This window comes from Megascapheus bottae, chromosome 6, assembly GCF_031878675.1.
Source record: "Megascapheus bottae isolate mThoBot1 chromosome 6, mThoBot2.hap1, whole genome shotgun sequence".
NCBI lineage: Eukaryota > Metazoa > Chordata > Mammalia > Rodentia > Geomyidae > Megascapheus > Megascapheus bottae.
This window is the reverse complement of record NC_143514.1, coordinates 39,527,971-39,549,573: the sequence shown is the minus strand read 5'-3', so window position 1 is coordinate 39,549,573 and position 21,603 is coordinate 39,527,971. Positions and strand designations below refer to the sequence as shown.

At 42.0% G+C, this 21,603-nt stretch overlaps 1 protein-coding gene across 1 annotated transcript in view; it reads right to left on the bottom strand.

The window, feature by feature from the left end:
- Positions 1-1,606: 1,606 nt before the first annotated feature.
- Positions 1,607-21,603, bottom strand: part of Slc35d1 (solute carrier family 35 member D1) — a 44,998-nt gene continuing 25,001 nt past the window's right edge. The window contains exons 10-12 of the mRNA XM_090334643.1: positions 21,252-21,330; positions 16,938-17,020; positions 1,607-4,564 (exon numbers count right to left, since the gene is read on the bottom strand). Of these exons, the coding sequence (XP_090190769.1) occupies positions 4,456-4,564; positions 16,938-17,020; positions 21,252-21,330 (271 nt within the window). The 3' untranslated portion in view covers positions 1,607-4,455. The remainder of the gene's footprint in view (positions 4,565-16,937; positions 17,021-21,251; positions 21,331-21,603) is intronic.

The following is a 21,603-nucleotide window of genomic DNA, read 5'->3' as shown; positions in this document are numbered from 1 at the left end:
AAACATGAGGGCCTGAGTTTGATTTACAATTAAAACAAAACAAAACAAAGAACTTGGATTTTTCTGCATAGAATGTCTATCAATGACCAATAAGCACATAAAAAGATGCTCAGCATCACTAATCATTAGGGAAATAAAACAAGGGTATGATCACCTCACATGCACGAGGACAGCTATAATCTAGAGAGAATAATACATGTTAATAAAAATGCCTAACAATCAGAATTCTTGGGGGCTGTTGACAATATTAAGTCACACAGCCATAATGAAAAGTACCATACTTCCCTTCAAAAATTGAAAAGTTATTTTACATGACCCAGAAATTCCAGTTCTGGATATGGACCTAAAACTGAAAGCAGTAGTTTGAAAAAATAGTTACAGATCCACATTCATAGAATCATGATCCATAATAGCTAGGAGGTAAGATACCCATGTTTACTAATAGCCAAAATGTGGTAATATGCAAAACAGAATATTCAGGCCCGAAAGAAATTCTGACACACACGACCAGGATAAACCTAGAACACATACATTATACTACTTGAAATAAACCAGTCACAGGCAAATGTATACATTTCCACTTACAAGGAATGGGGATTACCAGGAACTGGACAAAGTAGGAAATGAGAATAAGTTATAAAACAATGTGGATAGGGCCAGGAATTTGGCCTAGTGGTAGAGTACTTGCCTAGCATGTAGGAAGACCAGGGTTCGATTCCTCGGTACCCCATACACAGAAAAAGCTGGAAGTGGTACTGAGGCTCAAGTGGTAGAGTTCTGGCCTTGAGACCCAAGTCCAAGGACAGTGCTCAGGCCCTGAGCTCAAGCCCAGGACTGCAAAAAATAAACCAATATGGATGCACACAATACTAAATGGAACGATATACTTAAAAATAGTCAAATAGTGAATTTTTCTGTATTCTACAAGTTTTTAAGAACCTTAGTGTGCTCTCCCTCTCATATGCCTTCATGTGCCCCCACCTGAATGGACTTATACCAATATAGCTCTCCTTGAGTGTGTGTGTGTGTGTGTGTGTGTGTGTGTGTGTTTTGTGGGTCATGGGGCTTGAACTCAGCCTGGGCACTGTCCCTGAGCTCTTCAGCTCAAGGCTACCACCCTAACTCTGGGCCTGGGCTTTGTCCCCAAGCTCTTCAGCTCAAGATTACCACCCTACCCTTGAGCCAAGCCCCATTTCCTATTTTCTAGAGGTTAATTGGAGATAAGAGTCTCAGGTCCTTCCGTGCTGTGCCTGGGCTGGCTTTGAACCTTGATCCTCAGATCTCAGCCTTCTGAGTAGCTTGGATTACAGGCGTGAGCCACCACGCTGGCTTCCTTGAGTGTTTTGTCTTTAGCTTATTACCTAGTAAAGCTAGGCTAAGAAACCCAACTATGCAGCTTAAACTATCCCCAAGGCAGAAAGGCTAGCCTGTCATTTAAATTTACTAGAACTATGCCAAAAAGACCAGATATATAATAACCAATTATTTCTGTAAGGATGGAAGTTTCTCCCTATTACTGGGCCTTAATCAACTGGATGCCAGTGAGTAGATCACTGACTCCCAGATAGTCCCCATGCATTTGGGGAAAAAAAATTACAATACACACTTTCAAGAAAAAGTATTTATTTGACATCATTACAAAAATATGTAGGCACATAATTTTCATGTTTATGTCACCTGATTTACATACCTCAATCCTCAGTACCTTTTAAAATTGGTAAATAGAATCTATGTTGAAAAAATACCATGAGAGGACATCTATAGACAAAAATCTGAAAACATTTGAGAACAAAATAATCTCTAAAAAACATTTTTGTGAGACAGTAAATCTAACCAGTAGATTTCTTTTAAAAAGGTATTCTCAAAATAAAGCTATAAAAAAAAAAAAGATAGAAAGAAAAAACAGTGCAAGAGTATCTCCTCATACCAGAGTAGCACCCTACGAGCACTAGAAGCCAGGCTTAGAAAACAAAGATGGTGCCAGAAACTGAGATCCCAGCATGACTAGCCAGAAGTCGAAGACAGGAAGCAGAATCCTGTACAGACAGGAACCACCCAAGGTGACAGTGAAAACATAATTTTTTAAAAAGTGAATTACCATTATAAAATGCAATTCTCTTCTGAGACAGAGAAGTCCTCCTCCTTTGCAATGCACCAGCATTATGAAGTAATGGTGTTCTTGTTACCAAACGAGTAGAATCCCCTGCATCACACATGGTGCCCACTACAATAAGGTTTTGTACCAAAAAAAGCAAGTGGAGAATACTGTCTTCTAAGCACTCCAGGAGCAATGGGGTACAGGGCCAGGCTTTTCAGGAAACACAGAGAATTTTGTTTGCCTTTAGTTTCACCTTGTAACAACAACAGCAGCAGCTATGCTTACTGAGTGCTACTGTATACCAAGTACCATGCTAAGTACTTTTATGCCTCATTCATCCTGATACTTTTCCCTTTGGAAGGGAGAAGTCGGTAACAGGCAATCTCAGGAGGAATCGATACTAGTTATGGGAAACAGTGCAGTAGGGGAGGAAGATCAGAGGCTAGTCACAGGATTCTAGAAACTGTACTGCTCATCTCAGCGGGAGGACTAACAGTTAATAAGGTCATCTGTGATTGAGCATGACTTGCCTCTGGGATAGGGTACCCCAGAATTGGTGGCACTGAATACTGTGCAGGAATCTGTTCACAAGCCACTGGCCTCCTGTACCCATTTCCCCTCTCAGTAAGGGTGAGATAAATTACATACTCGAGCAAGAACTGCATCCCATTTACCTGTGTCCTCAAGTTGAGCAAAATGCCTCACATGTCATTCAATGACATGCTCCCAATCAAAAAAGCCAAGACAGGACTTTGTGTCTAAGGTCCTTTTCCACCTTAGCACGTGGAACACTATGAAGGCTCTGCCTCAGTCCTACACTGACCAAACCTCCCGTGGATTCCTCCTATTAAGGCTCACAGGCAACTTGCAAATACATCTTTTTAAATACCAACTTGCGAGTTGTTCCTACAAATGTAAAATTTCTTCAATAGAAAAACAAATCAAAACATTCCTAGTCCCCTGTTGAGATACCAAAATTGTTTGGGTCTATACAACCCAGTGGGTTCCAAACCCAGTGAAACAGAAGTTTGTGTGTATTTGTGTGTGTGTGTGCGCGCGCACGCGTGCATGAGTGCAAAGGTAGCCAGTTGTTGTAGAGACTACACAACCAGCCTGTACAAATACTCAGAAAGGCTTGCAGGTCTCTGGGCAGGCCACACAACTGTGTATGAGCGAATGCTTCCTCCCCAAGAAGCAGTTGAAGCAATACCCATTCACAGATGCTGGTCCTGAAGAAACAGAACCAGGAACAGAAGCTACAGACAGGGGTGTCCAAAGGATGAGGTATGCTCACACCACTTGCAAAGGATGATGACTTTCCCAGAAGAGATGGAGCCCTTGGCAGCACACCACCAACCAGTTACGTCTCCATACCCATCCATTCAGAATTGCAACCCCTGGTCAAACTGACATGAGAAGAGCATAAAGGAGTATCAAAACAGGCTCTAAGGAGATGGCACGGGCACACTCAGGGAAGAATCAAGGCGGGGCTGCTGGGGAGCTGGTTATAAGGGACAACTCTCCAACTCTCCCTTGGCGGCAGGGCAGGCAGGCAGGCGAGCTAATCCCACAACAGCCTTGCAGTTTCTGAGAGCTCACACATAGTCATCACCCTCATAGTCGCACATGTTGCCTAAGGGATGAAGACAACCAAATTCTCATCTTCCCTTCCATCCTTAGAGCACAAGTGAGATTTTCAGCCATTTCCCAAAACACCACAGTATCCCCAGCATTCAGCACTAACATGCTTGCAAGTCTCAGGTGAAGGAACACATTGGATGAATAAATGAGTAAAAGGCTATCCCTCCATTATCAGACCTCATGGACTGTGTGTGTGTGTGTGTGTGTGTGTGTCTGTGTGTGTGTCTGTGTGTGCATGCGCACACACCAAAGTGATTTTTGTCTTTGGAAAATGCAGTGATGAGTTTATGAAGAGAAAAGAGAAATGTCAGCTGCTGGCTGCATTTGAAGAAGGAGGCTGTACTGCCTGCAGGCACAGTGGCGAGGGAAGGAAGCTCCAGTTAGAACACATTATTTATGCAGCTTTCAGGGACACCTCGTTATCAAACTATGGAAGAAAATATCTTCAAAACACTGATGTTACACTGTCAGAATAGAAGACAAATAAATTAAAAGGCCCAGTACATTTTTCAGTCTTATATAAATTAATTCCAACAAACATAATTAAAATATGGTCAGTTTCTCTGATAAAATTTTAAAAGGCAGCAATCAATCCTTGGATTGTACAAGTGCAAAGGAACAGTCTCTCCCATGGAATCACGACATCTCAGTATCTGTGTGGGAAGTGCCAGTGTTCTACGCCGTCAGAAGCCGGGGTAGGGAGCAGAGCACTTTGTTCACACAGCTCCTTTTCCCTTAACATCCAGCTTGCTGCTGGCCTCTGACTGTTTGCTCAGCTGCTCTTCAGTGAACGTGATGTAAGAATACACCAGGCTGCCAGCAATGCTGAAAAATAAAAACAAAAAACCCACCAGAAGGGAGGAGAAATGAGACACGAGTTATTGTTTTATAATACAACAGCAAAAAGTTAGATAAAACACATTCCATCAAGGGAATTTCTAGCAATTCACATAAAGGAGTACTATGTGTTCATTAAAATGAAAACAGGCAATGACTTCTTTAACAAGAAAAGCTTTCATAAAACATTGTCTGATCCTGCTTTATTGAAGGGAACCTGAATATGTACGCAAACAGAAAATTCTGAAACAGACTAAGAATGGGAACGGTGACTTCTTTCTAGTTAAAATCATGTTCGCAGCAGAGAACTTTCATGTAAATTTTTATCCTAGTAGGTTATCAGGCCATAAGATATGACCAGTAGCTACTGCCAGAAAATTCTACTCCTGAGGGGCAGTGATTTCTCTGTGGAGTCTCTGATGACCTTACCCACCTGGTTTTCAAGCCTAAAAGTGAGCTGGAGGGGCTCAGGTGCCCAATGGCCCCCCCTCCCTCGCCCCGCAGGAGTGCTGCACTCTGGGTTCTGCACCCAGATGCCAGGTGTCCTTGGGTCTCCAGCTAGCTGGGAGTGTGAGCTGAGGCTCTGCTTTCAGATTCCCCTGCTTGGCTCCCACCTTCCACCCAACCACAAGACTTACATGCAGGGCACTTATTTCCAGTTCATGCTGCTTTCCTTTGGCTGTGATATTGCAGCCCCAGGCTAACTGGAGCACCCCTTTAAGTGAATTTCAATGACGGTGCTCCCACATGCTCCAATACTGCCTCTTCACTGCACCTGCTTACTCATCACTATCCACCCTCAGAAACCTGTCACCCCCCACAGAGCCTGCCATGCTCCTACCCTCCCAGCACACTGTGCCTGGAGGAATAATCCAATTGTGTTAGAAGTGCACTGTGTGCTTTGCATTTTACATACATCTCCTGACACCACAATATTCCTCCAAGGAACTACAGCCCCACAAAGTATTCATTTTACAGATGGGACAGAGTCGTGAGAGTCATACTTGTTCAAGGTCACAAAGGATTCTAGAGTTGGGCCAGAACAAAGCCTCCCCTTTGGCCCCTTTGCCATTTGACAGTCCCTGTTCCCTGACTTTCAACTGTCCTCCACAACCCTGTGACCTTCCTAAACCCCATTTTTCATTTTTTAGCTCTACAGTCTCCTGTACAGGCCCTTGAAGCTAGTACTTTATGCAGATAAGCCTCACGAAGCATGCCACTGTGACAGAGCTGCAACTTTTCCTTCACATGCTAGCTGCTTGTTCTGTTTAGCATTTGACCTGATTTTCCCAGCAACAGTTGTTTTTCTAATGTATCCCACAGATGACCGGCCCAGTAGCCGGGCTCCTACCAGAGGTTCATGGAAGCCTTCAGGACTAAAAGTAAAAATTCTTTGAGGGCCATGTGTACAGTCAGCCAGACGATGGTTTTTCTTTGCCTCCAACCTCAAAGCAGGCCTCACACACAGACCAGAGATGTGTTATTAATGAAAGGAAAGGTCATATAAGAACATGTGTCTTAATCTGTTCAAAGTGCTATGAAAACAAAATACCATAAACTGTTGGCCAGGCACAGTGACTCATGCCTGTAATCCCAGCCACTTGAGAGTCAAAGAGAGGAGGTCATGCTGCAAGGACTGGGGCCGGGGCAGAGGTTGGTGACAGCATATCTCAAAGGACAAGGAGTTTGTAGTGATACATGCCTGTAATCTCAGCTTGCAACACAAGTAAGAGGACTATTATCTGGGGCCAATCCTACAGCAAAAAGCATGAGATCCTATCAGAAAAAAATACTAAGGCAAAAAGGAACAGGGATGTAACTCAACTGGTAAAGTGCTTCCCTGGCAAGCACAAGGCCCAAGCCAAAACTAGCACAGAAAGAAAAGCAAACAAAATTCAGGCAGGAGAGTGCCACCTCCACGATCCAAATACCACTCAGCCTGAGCCTAGCACCTAGAGGCTCCTAGAGGGCCAGAACAAAATGACACAGGATTTAGGAGGCACACAAGCTGTCCTCAGAAAGTGGGGGAGGAGGGAGACAGACTGTTGTCAATGGAAACAGCAATCTATTCACACTTTATAAGTTCCACCTTGATAGAGCAACCAAAGATGGTTACCAGTGTTTACAAAACTGAGAATCTGTGAGCACATGGGACATCCATTCATACATCCTTACTATGTGTGCAGTGTGACAATCAGACTTTTTAAAGGAATTATAAATTGCTGTTAGCAGCCTGGGGGAACAGCAAGTTGGAGAGTGGGAGGCTATATCTAAATACCAAATGATTCTAAACCCGGGTCTTCTACCACTTCCAATAACGTACCTTTCAGTACTAAGGAATGGTGTTTCTATGCTACACTATCCTAAATACTAAAAAAGCAAAGAAAAGAGAAAAGAAAAGAAAAGGAAGAGAATAAATTTGCCAGGCACTGGTGAATCTCATCTGTAATCCCAGCTACTTAGGAGGTTGAGATCTGGGGGTTACGGTTCCAAGACAGCCTGGGCAGGAAAGTCTGTGAGACTGCTATCTCTAACAGAATACTCAGAAAAAGCCAGAAGTGGTGGTACTGTGGTTCAAGTGGTACAGTGCTAGCCTTTGGCACAAAGAACCAGAGGGGGTGGGGGGGGAAGACAAAAAAAAAAGAAAAAAAACACCTTAAGTAGAACTGGTCCACAATGTTTCTTTTAAAAAGTTAAACATGAGTATTATAAAATAAAGTAAAGGTTCGGGAGTGTGGTTGAGTGGTAGAGGGCTTACCTAACATGCCCAAAGCCCTGGGTTCGATTCCTCAGGACTACATATACAGAAAAAATCAGAAGTGGTACTGTGACTTAAGTGGTAGAGCACTAGCATTGAGAAAGCTCAAGGATAGTTCTAGGCCCTGAGTTCAAGCCTCAAAAAATAGGCTCCATGGTTACCCTCATTTGTAATAATTAGTACACATCTAGGACTCTCCTGGAACAGGATCACCATAACTCAAAAGCTGTGTATTTGGTCATATAGGATGAGGTTAAGTGAAATGAACTCCAGGATAGGGAAGCAAGAAATTTATCTCTGTGATTGTGGTACTTAATGTACCATGTGAAGTTATTTCTTTTCTCTTTTTTTTCCTCTTATGGTTTCTCATGTTGTTAGTGTGTTTGACTTTGTTACCTAGTATAATATGTTTATTTGTTTATTTGAAATAGGGAATGGAAGAGGAAAAACAAGATGATTGGAAGGAGATGGGAGGAAGGGAAAATGGGAGAAAAACATGAGAAGAGGTACCAATGTTCAAGAAATAGTGTACCTGCCACCTGATGAATGTAACTGTAACCCCTCTATGTGTTACTCCGACAATAAAATACTATAATGAAAAAAGAAAAAGAGAAGTAAACAGGGAAGCCAGGAGTTTGGCCTAGTGGAAGAGTGCTTACCTACCATGCACAAAGCCCTGGGTTCAATTCCTTGGTTACTACCTACACAGAAAAGCTGGAAGTGTTGTTGTGGCTCAAGTGGTAGAGCACTAGCCTTGAGACAGCTCAAGGACAGTGCCCAGGCCCTGAGATGAAGCCCCAGGACTAGGGGGAAAGAAAGACAAGACAAGACAAGAAAAGAGAAAGAGAAAGAAAGACAGACAGACAGACAGACAGACAGACAGACAGAAGCTATTTTCCCACAGTAAACAGGCCAGTAGGCATTCTGAGAATGTGTGGGAACACAGAGGAGGTCCAAGATAAGGTAGATTCATTTACACAGACTTCCCAGGGAACTTCAGAACAGGAAAGGACAGAAAGTCTAACCCCTGACACTAAAAATCAGAAGTTTAAAAAAAACAAAAAACTGTAGGTACATAATTACTAAAACAAGTTTGCTGTCAGGAAAAGACTACCAACCTCTTCCAAGAAAAGAAAAAGAACCACAACACCATGGCAGGGCCCAGTGCATTTGTTCACAGGGCCTTGCCATGGCAGTGGGCACTGGGAGAAGGGAGAAGCTGGCACTATCTCCTGGGCAGACAAGGTTCTCAAAACACTGCCAGTCCCGCTGCTGAGCCTGCCTTCCACTTCTACACCTGCTGAATCTGCTCAGCTCCAATCCACTCCTAATTGTCCTCTCTGGACACACTCAGCAGCCCCCAACCACGACATGCGTGGCCCATAAAAGGCTTTCTCATTTTATGACTCCTAGGTCTGGGCTGTCTCCATCTCCTCATACCACCAGTGTGTGTCTAGGCAGCTGACTCAGCCTTCTATAAAGAAAATAATTCTGACCCACATTCCAACCTATGAACCAAGAATCTGACTTTTCCTAAGACACTTCTGCCCTGCCAATACTGGACACTGGATCTCTGGTAGTCTTCTGATGGTGACAGGGTCCCCCACCTCAATTCCCACACTGTTACTGCCAGGAGACTTTCTCAGCCTCCTCTGTCTCAAAACAGAGCAGGAGGTGACACCGCATACGGCACAGAACCAGGCCAAGTGGATTCTGCTTTGTGATCCCACAGAGTCTTAGCCCTGTTCTGTGAACAGAGATGATAGAGCTACCCTCTACCCTCAGAGCATGCAGGAAGGATCAAGTTAGGGACTCACTTGACACAATAGCTATGCAACCATGGGGTCCCACATACTTCTCTAAAGTTATCCTACAAACCATCCCTTATGAGCCACACACAGGCCACACACCGCCCACCTTCCTCAGTCCCATCTGCCACCTGCAACTCCAGCTCCAGGCTTTGGCTCAGACAATATGTAGAGGTGGGTACAGCCACCCTCTCTCCTCCTCTCCAAATCCTACCACCTGATCAAGTTTCCTTCCTGGTAAAGTCTTCCAAATAACTCTTGGTACCATTTATATCTAGCACAGCCCATATGAACAGAGCCAGTCTGGACAGCTAGTGTATAACATGTGATACCAGCCCTGAAAGCTCTTTGCAGAGAACGCTTAAAAAGTATTTGGTCACCGCTGGGAATTTGGCCTAGTGGTAGAGTGCTTGCCTAGCATGCACAAAGACCTGGGTACAATTCCTCAGTACCACATACATAGAAAAAGCTGGAAATGGTGCTGTGGCTCCAGTGGTAGAGTTCTAGCCTTAAATAAGCTCAAGGACAGTGCTCAGGCCCTGAGTTCAGTCCCCATGACTGGCACACACAAAAAAAGTATTTGGTCATAAGAAAAGCAGTTAATGCCACATTAAGTCCCTAATGTTACCACAAATACCATCTCTATCTCGCCATCTCAATATAAACTGTAACCTTCTAAGTAAATGGTCCTCCCTGCCCCCCACCAATTCCTACTATTTTATATCTGTGTGTGTGTGTATGTGTGTGTGTGTTTGAGATAGGGTCTATCTCTACAGCCCTGGTTGGCCACTTAGAGCCTCCTGCCTCAGTCTCCCAACTGCTGGAATTACAGGCATGTGTCACCATGCTCAGCTTATCTATTTCCTTTATTATTTATCTCAAACTAGCAGAACAAATATTCCACTCATTTTTATCTCCATTAATTTTCTTTTTTCCCCTCCTAGAAGGAATACTACCAGGACAAAGATTTTGAGTAGGCTGAATAGGCACTCTAGTCCCTGAAAGAATGTCACAGACATCAACTTATACACTGATAAAAGAATCTTTCTGACTAGATTATAAATTCCTGAAGATAAATTTGCCTATGATTTTGCCATGCACTGAGTAGTCACTTAGTTTAAAATATGTACCAGGGGCCGGGAGTTTGGTAGAGTGCTTGCCTAGCATGCACAAAAACCAGGGTTCGATTCCTCAGTACCACATACATAGAAAAGAGCCGGAAGTGGTGCAGAGGCTCAAGTGGTAGAGCTCTAGCCTTGAGAAAGTCCATGGATAGTGCTCAGGCCCTGAGTTCAAGCCGAGAACTGGCAAAAAAAAAAGTATGTACCAAACAGGTCCAACCACGGCTTGGAAACAGGAGTTAAAGACAAACAAGTAGGTCGGGAGTTTGGCCTAGTGGTGGAGTGCTTACCTAGCATGCAAGAAGACCTGGGTTCGATTACTTGGTACCACATACAGAGAAAAAGCTGGAAGTGGTCATGTGGCTCAAGTGGTAGCCTTAGCGTTGAGGAAAAAGCGCAAGGCCAGTGCTCAGACCCCGAGTTCAAAGCCAGGATGGGGGGAAAAAAAAAAAAGAAGACAAACAAGTAGTAAGGACGGAGATGAGAGGGAGGCTTGAGACCCTTGCAAAACCAAGCAGAACCATCTTCATCTCTTATCACATGTCCCCTTACAGAATACAAAATTCAGCAAGTAGGACTCAGGTATGATCAGGGCCAAATCTCAGCTTGCTTCTTATTACCCTAGCTATGGGCCAGGGGGCAACTTATTTCCCATTCCTCTTTTCTTATTATGTGTAATGGAGGGAGGGAGTTAATGAAGTAACATAGTAAAGGAGGCCATTCACATCCTAGAACTCCATGAGCGTCACCTCTCAACTGCTGCCTTCCCAGATACCTACTTAGGTCATTTTATTCTAAAATAAGTGCTGCTCTTAGCACATACTTTAAAAATAGAAGTGTTTAGTAAAAAAAATTTTGGCCAGAATATGAACCATTCCATCTGCCTAGGCGTCACTGGAGTTTTCTCAGGAATAAAGATAGAAAAAAAAACAAGATCCAACATGCTTTAGCCAGCACTGGGGCTTATGCTGCCTATAAACAAACCCTAGCTACTGAGGAAGCTGGCTGCAAGACTGAGGCCTAAAGCAGACTGGTTAGAAAGGTCCATTTCCAATTTACTAGCAAAAAGCTGGACAAACAAAACCAGACCAGTTAGAAAGGTCCATCTCCAACTTATGAGAAAAAAGCTGAGCTGGAAGGATGACTCAAGTGGCAGAGCACTTGCTTGTGAGGAAGAAAGTGGAGCAGAAGCGTAAGAAAAGAAAGCACAAAGAAAAGAATGTTTTGCTTTATTAACTGACAGAGTCAATGAATGCTCTTTTTAAGATCAGAATTCTGGTAAGGTCTCATGTACATATGTAGATTTATAAAAGATTACACTATAAAAAAGTTCAGGAAAAAGAACTTAAGTCCTAACTAAGAACTAATGTTTTGGAAGAGTTTTCTCAGAAGTTTTTGCTTTTTTGACATCTCACCTAACACTACAGTACATCCATCATTTGTTCATTGGACTCCTCCCTTTCCTACTGCTTAATAAACAAACAAACAAAACCAGCCAGAGAAAAATACACGTTAGTGTGTGCCACAGCTGGGAAGGCTCCACAAAGCAGCCTCAGATCTATAGACCAGCGCACTTCCACAGGCCATCCTGGGTGACTAAGAGGACCCAAGGTTGGGCAAATACAGCACGGATGGCGAGGGACAGACTACGACATGGCTCACACTTCTCTCCTGTCATGAACCCATATAAAACTAAGTAGCCAGCTAGCCTCTCTATGACGTGTTCAAAACTGCAAGCTATTCTGAACGGTCATTTTATTAAGGAATAGGGCAAATATGCACATGAAAAGATGCAGAACCTCATTTATTATTAGGGACAGGAAAACAAAAACAAATACGCAAATAAACAATAACAAAAAACATGTGGCACTGTGGCTCATTGTGGTAGAGTGTTAGCCTTGAGCTAAAACACTCAGAGACAGTGCCCAGCCCCAGAGTTCAAGCCCCATGACCAATCAAAAAAAAAAAAAGATTTGTGCCTGGAGTTTGGCCTAGTGATAGAATGCTTGCCTAGCATGCACAAAGACCACGGTTCGATTCCTCAGTACCACATATACAGAAAAGACTGCAAGTGGTGCTGTGGTTCAAGTAGCAGAGCTCTAGCCTTGAGAAAGCTCAAGGACAGCACTCAGGCCCTGAGTTCAAGCCCTAGGACTGGCAAACACATACATACACCACCATCACCACCACCACCACCATAGCAAGATTCAACTCTTAACAAGAATATGTTTTAGCCAGACATTGAGGGCTCCTGCTTGTAACCTCAGCTACAGAGGAGGCTGCGAGCTGGAAGACTGTAGTTCCCATCATTTCTAAGCATTTTACTTATAGTAAATAGCAAGCTGAAAATGACCCAAAATTCTTTCAAAACAACGAAAGAACAAACTGTGATACATGTGGTCAACAGATTAGTATACCAATAAACTTGAATGGACTAGTGACATAGAAAAGAACACAGTTGGGAACTCAAAAGTGGTATGCAGCATACAAGAGCAAGACATGAAAGCAAGATACTTCATGTGTTATTACATGACATTTTGAAAGCTGTACGGAAAAAAACAGATCTTTATAAGGGTTTGAGAGGGAGTAGGAAAGGCTAAATGCAAAAGGACACGAAATTTGGGACTGTTTTCTATGTCAATTGTGATGATGGTAGTGATGATGGTTACGAGACTATGCATTTGTAAAAACTCACAGTTCTGCATACTAGTTCTTTTAATACTAACTTCTTTTAATACTAGAAAAAGATGAGTTCCAGGGTGTAGGGCTCTGCCTTGGGTAACTGTGAGGCTGATGGCGTCATTCTCTGGAAAGGCAACACTCTTCAGGCCTAAGGCACAAGCAAATTACTGAGGGATTTACAGAAGCATGATGTTTTTATTCTGCTGCTTTTGTTGGCTTGGTAGAGCACTGAAGAATTCGCTACCTGAAGAAAAGCATTTTCTTCAGGGGAGTTGGAGGCAAGCTTTCAACAAAGCCCCAATGAAAAAAGCCAGCACCATAGAATACAAGTTTGGTGAAGCTCTAAAGCCTACTATGCCTGCCTCCTCCTCCTTCCTGAACTTGAATCACAGAAACAGAGTTTTTCAAACTCTATTACAACAGCATAGAAACTAGGCAGGGTGTGGGGAGCTGGATATCTCCAGTTAACCACAGGTTCCTTTAGCAAAATAGTTCTAAAAGCCAGGCGCCAGTGGGACAAACTTATAATCCTCACTGTTTAGGAGACTGACATCAGGAGAATCTCAGTTCAAGATCATTCAAGGAAAAAAATTCTCAAGACTAGAATCTCAACAAGCAAATACTTATCATCCCAGTTACTTACTGTGGGAAGCAGAAATAGAGAGATTACGGTTCGGGACAACTCTGCAAATAATTTGAATATTAGCCGGCTGACTAACGCATATAACCTGTTCTCCTCAGTCTTGTAGTAAAATGGGAATTAGAAAAAAAATTGTTTTAGCATGTACAACTGAAATCAGGCCTATGTATAGTGACTCTCTCCTGTAATTCTAGCAATTTGGGAAGCAGAGGTCAGAAGAGATCATTGGCAAACCTTGATGTCAACCAACAAGCCAGGAATGGTGACCCACAGTTACAATCTCATAAATGATAACGTGAACATTTTCGACTTTTTGAAAGATGCTATGTCTTTAGCAGAAGTTAGGCTGCACTATGAGAAAAATGAATCAAGCATCTGATTCCAGGGCTGAACTCTGTGTAGCCTGAGCATTCCTAGCTTTTTCTTTCTTTTTTTTTTCGCCAGTCCTGGGCTTAGGCTCAGGGCCTGAGCACTATCCTTGGACTTTTCTCAAGGCTAGAGCTCTACCATTTGAGCCTCAGCACCACTTCTGGCTTTTTTCTATGTATATGGTACCGAGGAATCGAACCCGGGTCTTCATGCATGCTAGGCAAGCACTTTATCCACTAGGCCAAACTCCCGGCCCCTCCTAGCTTTTTCTTAATAGCAGTATTTCTGGAACCCATGTCTGATAGACAGCAAAGGCCCATTGCATTTGAAGTACTTTAACTTGAACTATATAATTAGCCGGAGTAACCTAACCCAAAATCTCCAAGGGAGAATTTTCAGGTTGATTTGCTACAGTTAGATGGTACAGGTTATAATAGTCCAACATTTTAGGCATCTACAAGGTATCTTTTTTCACGTTTATTTCATTGTTTAATTGAGGTATGACTAATATTAAAAATCCTACATATATTTATTGTACACAATTTGAGGAACTTGGACATGCACACATCTGTGATACTATAACCAACACTAAGTAAGATGATACACATTTCTATCACATCCAAAGTTTCCTGTGTCTCTCTGCTTTTTCCATTTTGTGGTTAAAAATACTTAACAGGAGACATGGCTCATGTGGTAGAGCAAGTACAAGGTCCTGAGTTCAAATCTCAATAACTATCCAAAAAGAATAGATAACATGCACTCTTTCCTGACAAAATTCAAAATGCCCCACTTTGTATTATTAACTGATACTGAGCTCTACAGCACATGTCTAACTCCTAACTCATCCTGGATAATGAACTTTGTGGCCACTCCTTATTTCAATTCCTAATCCAGTCAATTCATAATGGTTCTCCTCCAGCATCATTCTATTTTTTGCTTTTATGAATGTAGGACTATTTCAGATTCCCCAAACAGGAGGATCACGCTTTCCTCGACCCCTGAAGGTCTTCCAGATCTATCCATGTGGTTGCATAAAATGGGATTTCCTTTTTCTCTTTTAGGCTGACACTAATTTATTGTTCAAATATTCTCATTTTGACTACTTGTTTTAAGCTCATGAGTATGGGGTAACTTCCCATTTATGTGAGTGTCCTTCAATTTTTTTCATCAGCATGTTATCATTTTCGGGATGCAAATCCTTCATTTCCTAGTTCAAGTTTATTCCTAGTGTTTTATTCTTGTTGATATTATTATAGATAGGATTGCTTTCCGAGGAGGCCACGATCTGAGGATTGTGATTTAAACCCAGCTCAGGCAGAAAAGAGGTGAGACTCTTATCATCAAAGAGCCACCAAAAAACTGGAAGCGGAAGTATAGATCAAGATCAAGAGGTAGAGTGCCACCCTTGAACAAAGAAAGATGTAAGAGAAGTACAAAGCTCTGAATTCAAACTTCAATACGAGCAAGAGAAAGAGAAAGAAATGCAATTTGTTTTCTGCATGAAATTTTGCTTAATTAATTTACTAGTTATAGATACATAACTTCTGTGTGTGTGAGAGAGAGAGAGAGTTGCAGGGCCTGAACCCAGGGCCTGAGCGCTATTTCTGAGCTCTTTTGCTCAAAGGTAACCCTCTACCACTATGAGCCACAGTTCTATTTCTGGTTTTCAAGTGGTTAATTGGAAATAATGAGTTGCACAGGGACTGCCCAGGCTGGCTTCAAACAACAGTCCTCAGATCTCAGCCTTTTGAGTAGCAAGGATTACAGGTGTTAGCCACTGGCACCCAGCAACCTTTCTACTTTATAAAAGTGAGCTGCAGATACCTAAACATGCAAACAGAAACTCTTACTTTACTGACTCCCACCATGTTATCTATTTGTATGAGGGGAAAAAAAAAATCAAATAATCTGAGTCGTCTATTTTTGTATAAGAATATGACTTTAGGTCAGGCGTGGTGGCTCATGCCTGTAATCCTAGCTACTCAGGAGGCTGAGATCTCAGGATCTCAGAGCCAGCCCAGGCGCTGAAGTCCATAAGACTCTTACCTCCAATTAACTACTAGGCCCAGAGTTCAAGCCCCACAACAGACCAAAAAAAAAAGAATGAGATTTTAATCCAGATTTAAAAAGAATGAAATTCAGACCCCATCTGAGGTCAGAGCATATTCACTATATTACGCCCGATATCCTAGCTCTTCACCACGTACGTTAATAAAGGAAACAATTATTTAACTATTGAGCAGTGAACAGATACTTTATATTCATTAGGTTATTTCATCCTAACAACTCTAAAGAGAAAGTTATTTTTTTATTCCCCTAAGAAAACTGAAACTCAAACAATAACAACAACAACAACAAAACCCTGACACTTGGACAGGAAAGGCCATCTGCTCCACATCACACGGAAGACAAGCATCAGCCGCAACTCCAAACAAGGTCAGAGAGCAGCATCTTCCTCCTATCTTACCCTGTCCTTAACACCATGCCTCATCCCAATCCTCTGACAATTCCACACACACATAACAAATGTATTTCTTCAAAAAGAAGAAACAGATAACCATAATGGCAAATGAAGATCACAAAAAGGACACAAGCAAATTCATACTAACCTACAAATATTAATTAGTAACTGCTTGTCACACTGACTTCTAAGGAAGATGACAGATTTTTTTTTTATATTTGAATAAAAAGCTACACATTATACAATTTGCTACAAATTAAAAAGATGATACAACCATGTACTACAGCTTTATAGTTTTCAAAATGTTTTTTGCAATAACTGAACAAATCTGCCATTAAATTAATAGAGTAACCACACTGTGACATTACTTGAGTGTCTAAACCATATTTGGCAATGTGGCTATATTTAAATATCTTACCTGGAGCTGGGAATGTGGCTTATGGCAGAATGCTTGCCATTAGGCCCTGAATTCAATTCCTCAGTACCATATAAACAATGAACAACAAGAAATATTTTACTTACCTGATATTTAAGCCAATGAAATTTGTCCATGTGAAAATATAATCTCCACCAAAGACCATTCCAATATAGGTAATTAATATATTCTAAAAAAATGAATATAGTTACATAGGTTTAACTCTGTTTTTAAAAATGTAATATGTACATTCACACTGTGACTCAAATACTTATCCCTTACAATACAAAAACAAGCCAAAAGTAACAATAAAATCCTACCAACAACCCAGGTGCCAGAGGCTCACATCTGTAATCCTACCTACTCAGGAAGATGAGATCTGAGAATCACAGTTCAAAGCCAGCCTGACCAGGAAAATCTATGAGACTCATCTCTCCAATTAACTACCAAAAAGCTGGAAGGTGAACTGTGGCTCAAGAGGTAAAATGTTTACTTTGAAGACAAAAGCTCAGGAGTGAGCCCCAGGCTTTGAGTCCAAGTCGTGCAATAAAAACAAAAAACTTCACCATATACTGTGTGTTGTGTGAATTACAACGCAGTAGGCCTAATGCCCTACTGTAGTTCTCCACAAACAATTGCTTTCACCAACATTGAAGAACACTTGGAAGGATCAGCAAACATCCTTGGCCTGCCTCACTGCTGATGGATGGTTTTCTCCTCCCAGGGATCTAAACTGCTAATGAGGTGAGAAGAGAAGCTTACATGCTTCTCTTACATGCTTACATGTAGCACCTTTCCTTATTCTTCTAAAAAGGAAGAAAGGGAATGGCCGGGGCTTTATCAACAAGACGATTGCTTTTAAAGAATCTTCTCTCATATCTTAAAAAAAATACATAAGCAAAAAAACAAACAACAAAAAAAGATACATAAGCAGTCATTAGTCCATATAATACCAAAAATCATTTCAGCTAACATTCTTAGGCACAAGTAGTTTTTGATTCCTTTTAATTATCTCTAGACTATGAAAACAGGAAACAACTTTTTTGTGTGTGAGTCATGGGGCTTGCACTCAGCCTGGGCACTGTCCCTGAGCTCTTCAGCTCAAGGTTACCGCCCTACCCTTGAACGAAGCCCCACTTCCCATTTTCTAGAGGTTAATTAGAGATAGGAGTCTCAGGTCCTTTTGTGGCTGGCTTTGAACCTTCATCTTCAGATCTCAGCCTCCTGAGTAGCTAGGATTACAGCTGTAAGCCACTGCACCGGCTACAGGAAATAACTTTCTAAAGTTTAAGCTTGCCAGGAACCACAAGTGATGGTCCTGCTAACTTAAAACTAAGACTTCAATTTTCAAACTTTAAAGTACCAGAGTGTTATATAGGAAATGAGGATTGTCACACTTTCACTGAGAGCCTAGGGGCTCTGCTATATATTAGGCCTATAAGACAGAAGGTAATGTGCTACAATGTATCCTTCAGGAGCTCAAGACTAGGTATGGAGCTGAGAGGTAGAGAGACTGCTTGTTCCATCCCTAGCACAGGCCCACACACAGCCCCTTCAAAAATGTAAGCTTCTTCTAGATCTAAAGATGGTAACAACAGGTCATTTTAGAACAACTCAAGTTACCCTGAGTTTCCTATCAAATGTTCTTATTATGTGAGCATCAGATAATAGTAAACAAGGTCAATAAGTATGCTGGGAAAGCACATAAATGAGCTTAGGTTAACCCTTCTCTGAATACAGAGAGCCAGTGAAAAAGGTTGACTTGTGTGCATAAACTGCCCAGAGAACTTCAGAACAAGAGGGAACAGAAAATCCAACCCTTCCTGCCCCAAATCAGAGATTACAGAAGGTATAGCTACATATTAGGGTATCTTAAATAAATTTACTTCAGGAAAAGAAATGAACTTGCCAAGAAACAGGGGTGAGCATTCTGCTAACTTAATACTGAAACTCTGATTTTCACAAACAAGTAGAAAATGAAGAGTGCTACAAATGAAGATTTCTAAGCTCTACTTACAGATTATGCTTTGGTGTATGTGAAGATCGGCCTAAGAATATCCACTTTTAGTCAGGAGTTTGGCCTAGTGGTACAGTACTTGCCTAGCATGCATGAAGGCCCGGGTTCCATTCCTTGGTACCACATACATAGAAAAAAAAAATCTGGAAGTGGTACTGTGGCTTAAGTGGCAGGGTTCTAGCCTTGAGAAAATCCAAGGACAGTGTTCAGGCCCTGAGCTCAAATCCAGGACAAAAAAAAAAAAAAAAAAGAATATCCACTTTTAAATATGTAAGTGGTGTTCCTGTCACACCTAAGAGCAATAGGGGATCTGATGCTCCAAAGGTTTGTGGGGTTGGCTCCAGAGGCACAGAAGGAAGCTAAAGCTGCTTAGGCTGAGCTGAAAGGCTTATTGGCCAAAGGCTAATAAGAAACATTCCCCAGCGGCTGTGATAGTGACCAGCGAGGACTGCATGGACTCCCTCCCATGGGTCTGAACATACTAGCCATCCTTCAGACTTGACAGCCATGAAGAGCAAAAGCTACAGGAAACTGAGCAGTCAACCTTGATTCTTCCCTTCCCTCTACAGTATAAAACAAAGTCCTCTGGATTGAGTAAGGCTCATGGGGTTATTGCAATCAAAAAAGAATTGTAGTAACGTACACCAAGAAATACAATCAAGTAGGTTTAGTTAATTAAATTACATGTAGAATTTTCTGCCCTCAATGCTGACCCATCAGGTTTAAGAAAGAATCATAAGTCATCTGTTCTCTTTTTTCCAAACGATACTAGACCTACCTCTTTTGTGACTTGTCTTTTGTAGAAAGCAAAACAAGGAAGGGAAGTAAAGCAGTGTTAGAGGGGCTGAGTTTGATTAGGATATAGGTATAGAAGTGTTACAATAAAACTCCTCTTGTACAACTAATATATATAATGAAATAAGGAAGAAAACAAATCTAATATGCTATTCACTTGGAATTCAGACATGCTATGTAATCCATAAACTTTTTTTTTTTAATGTGTGGGGGGGGCAGTAGCGTGGCCTGGTGGTGGAGTGCTCACCTAGCATGCACGAAGCCCTGGGTTAGATTCCCCAGTACCACATTCACAGAAAAGGACAGAAATGGCTCTGTGACTCAAGTGGCAGAGCGCTAGCCTTGAATAAAAAGCATCCAAGGACAGTACCCAGACCCTGAGTTCAAACCCCAGGATTGGAAAAAAAAAAATGTGTGGGTCCTGTGACTTGAATTCTGAATCTGTCCTTGAGCTTTTTTGATCAAGGCTAGCACTCTACCACTTGAACCACAGCTTCACTTCAGGTTTTCACAGTAGTTAATAGGAGAGATAAGAGTATCTCGTGGACTTTTCAGCACAGGTTGGCTTTGAATCATCATTCTTAGATCTCAGCCTCCTGAAGCTAGGTAAGAGCCTCTGTAATCTTAAATCAATATAAAATCCCCATGAGCTGAAAAGGGCCTTAGGATTCAACTCAGGTTGGCTCTCTAGGCTGAGAACAAATGAGTACTCCTCAAATAAAATGGATCAAGAGATGACAACACTGGAAACGCCAGACAGATTTTGAAAGTAGGCCATTTAAGGTCTGGTTCAAGCATAAGAAAACTCCCATGACTATTTTCTGGCAGGCATCCTGTCTGCATAGAACAGCAGAATTCAGCAAGCAGCCAACAAAACAGTCTCTGTCTCTCTCTCTCTCTCTCTCTCTCTCTCTCTCTCTCTCTCTCTCTCTCTCTCTCTCTCTCTCTCTCTCTCTCCCTCCCTCTCCCTCTCCCTCTCCCTCTCCCTCTCCCCCTTACCCCCCCCCTCTCTGGGGTTAAAGTAATCACTACTGAGGTATTTTATCTGTCCTATCAGAAACAGGCCTAATCTCTTCCTTCCTCAACTACTTTTTTTTTTTTTTAATCAGTCATGGGGCTTAAACTCGGGGTCTGGAAGCTGTACCTGCATTTTTCTGCTCAAGGCTAGCACTTTACCACTTTGAACCACAACTCCACTGCAGTTTTCTGGTGATTAACTGGAGGTAAGAGTCACACTGAAGCTAGGCACTGATGGTTCATGCTTATAATCCTAGCTACTCAGGAACCTGAGATCTGAGGATTGCAATTCAAAGCCAGTCTGGGCAGAAAAGTCTCTGAGACTCTTACCTCCAGGTCTCTACTTGTCGATAATTTAGCACAGATGAGAATGGTAAAGAGAAAATTTCTCATGTTAAAAGTAAAGAAAGAGACAGTTCCTCTCTAAATTCTTGTCTATGAAACTCTATCTGCAGTTTGTCAGAGCAATAAGCAGTATAAAAGGACACAAAGATACGGGGTAGACAGCTACAGCCAGATAGATTTTTACTTTAGAGGCATAATTTTCAAAGACAGCAGGTATTAAAAAGATATCTCTTTTTGTTAATCTCACCTTAATACAGCCAACTATTGTAGTTGTAAGAGCAGAATTATACTGCGTGCAGAGTACCGTTGCATACATCAAGATAAACCTAGGATGGAGAAGGAAAAGGTGGGTTATAAGCAAGCTCCACTGCTTTCGAGTAATTTCTAGCCAACATCCAGTACTGCTCATGTTAACACATTCTAATCATGATGGGACTGTGACCTCACCACTGCTTACACTGTAACTTCAAAAGTGTTTGAAGTTTCATTAAAGACAAACACGTTTCCTGACCAGGTATTTCTACCTGCTATCCTCACCAAAACAAAAAGCTAGCATTCATAACCATGACTACTCTCAGAGCTCGCGCACCCTACTAACT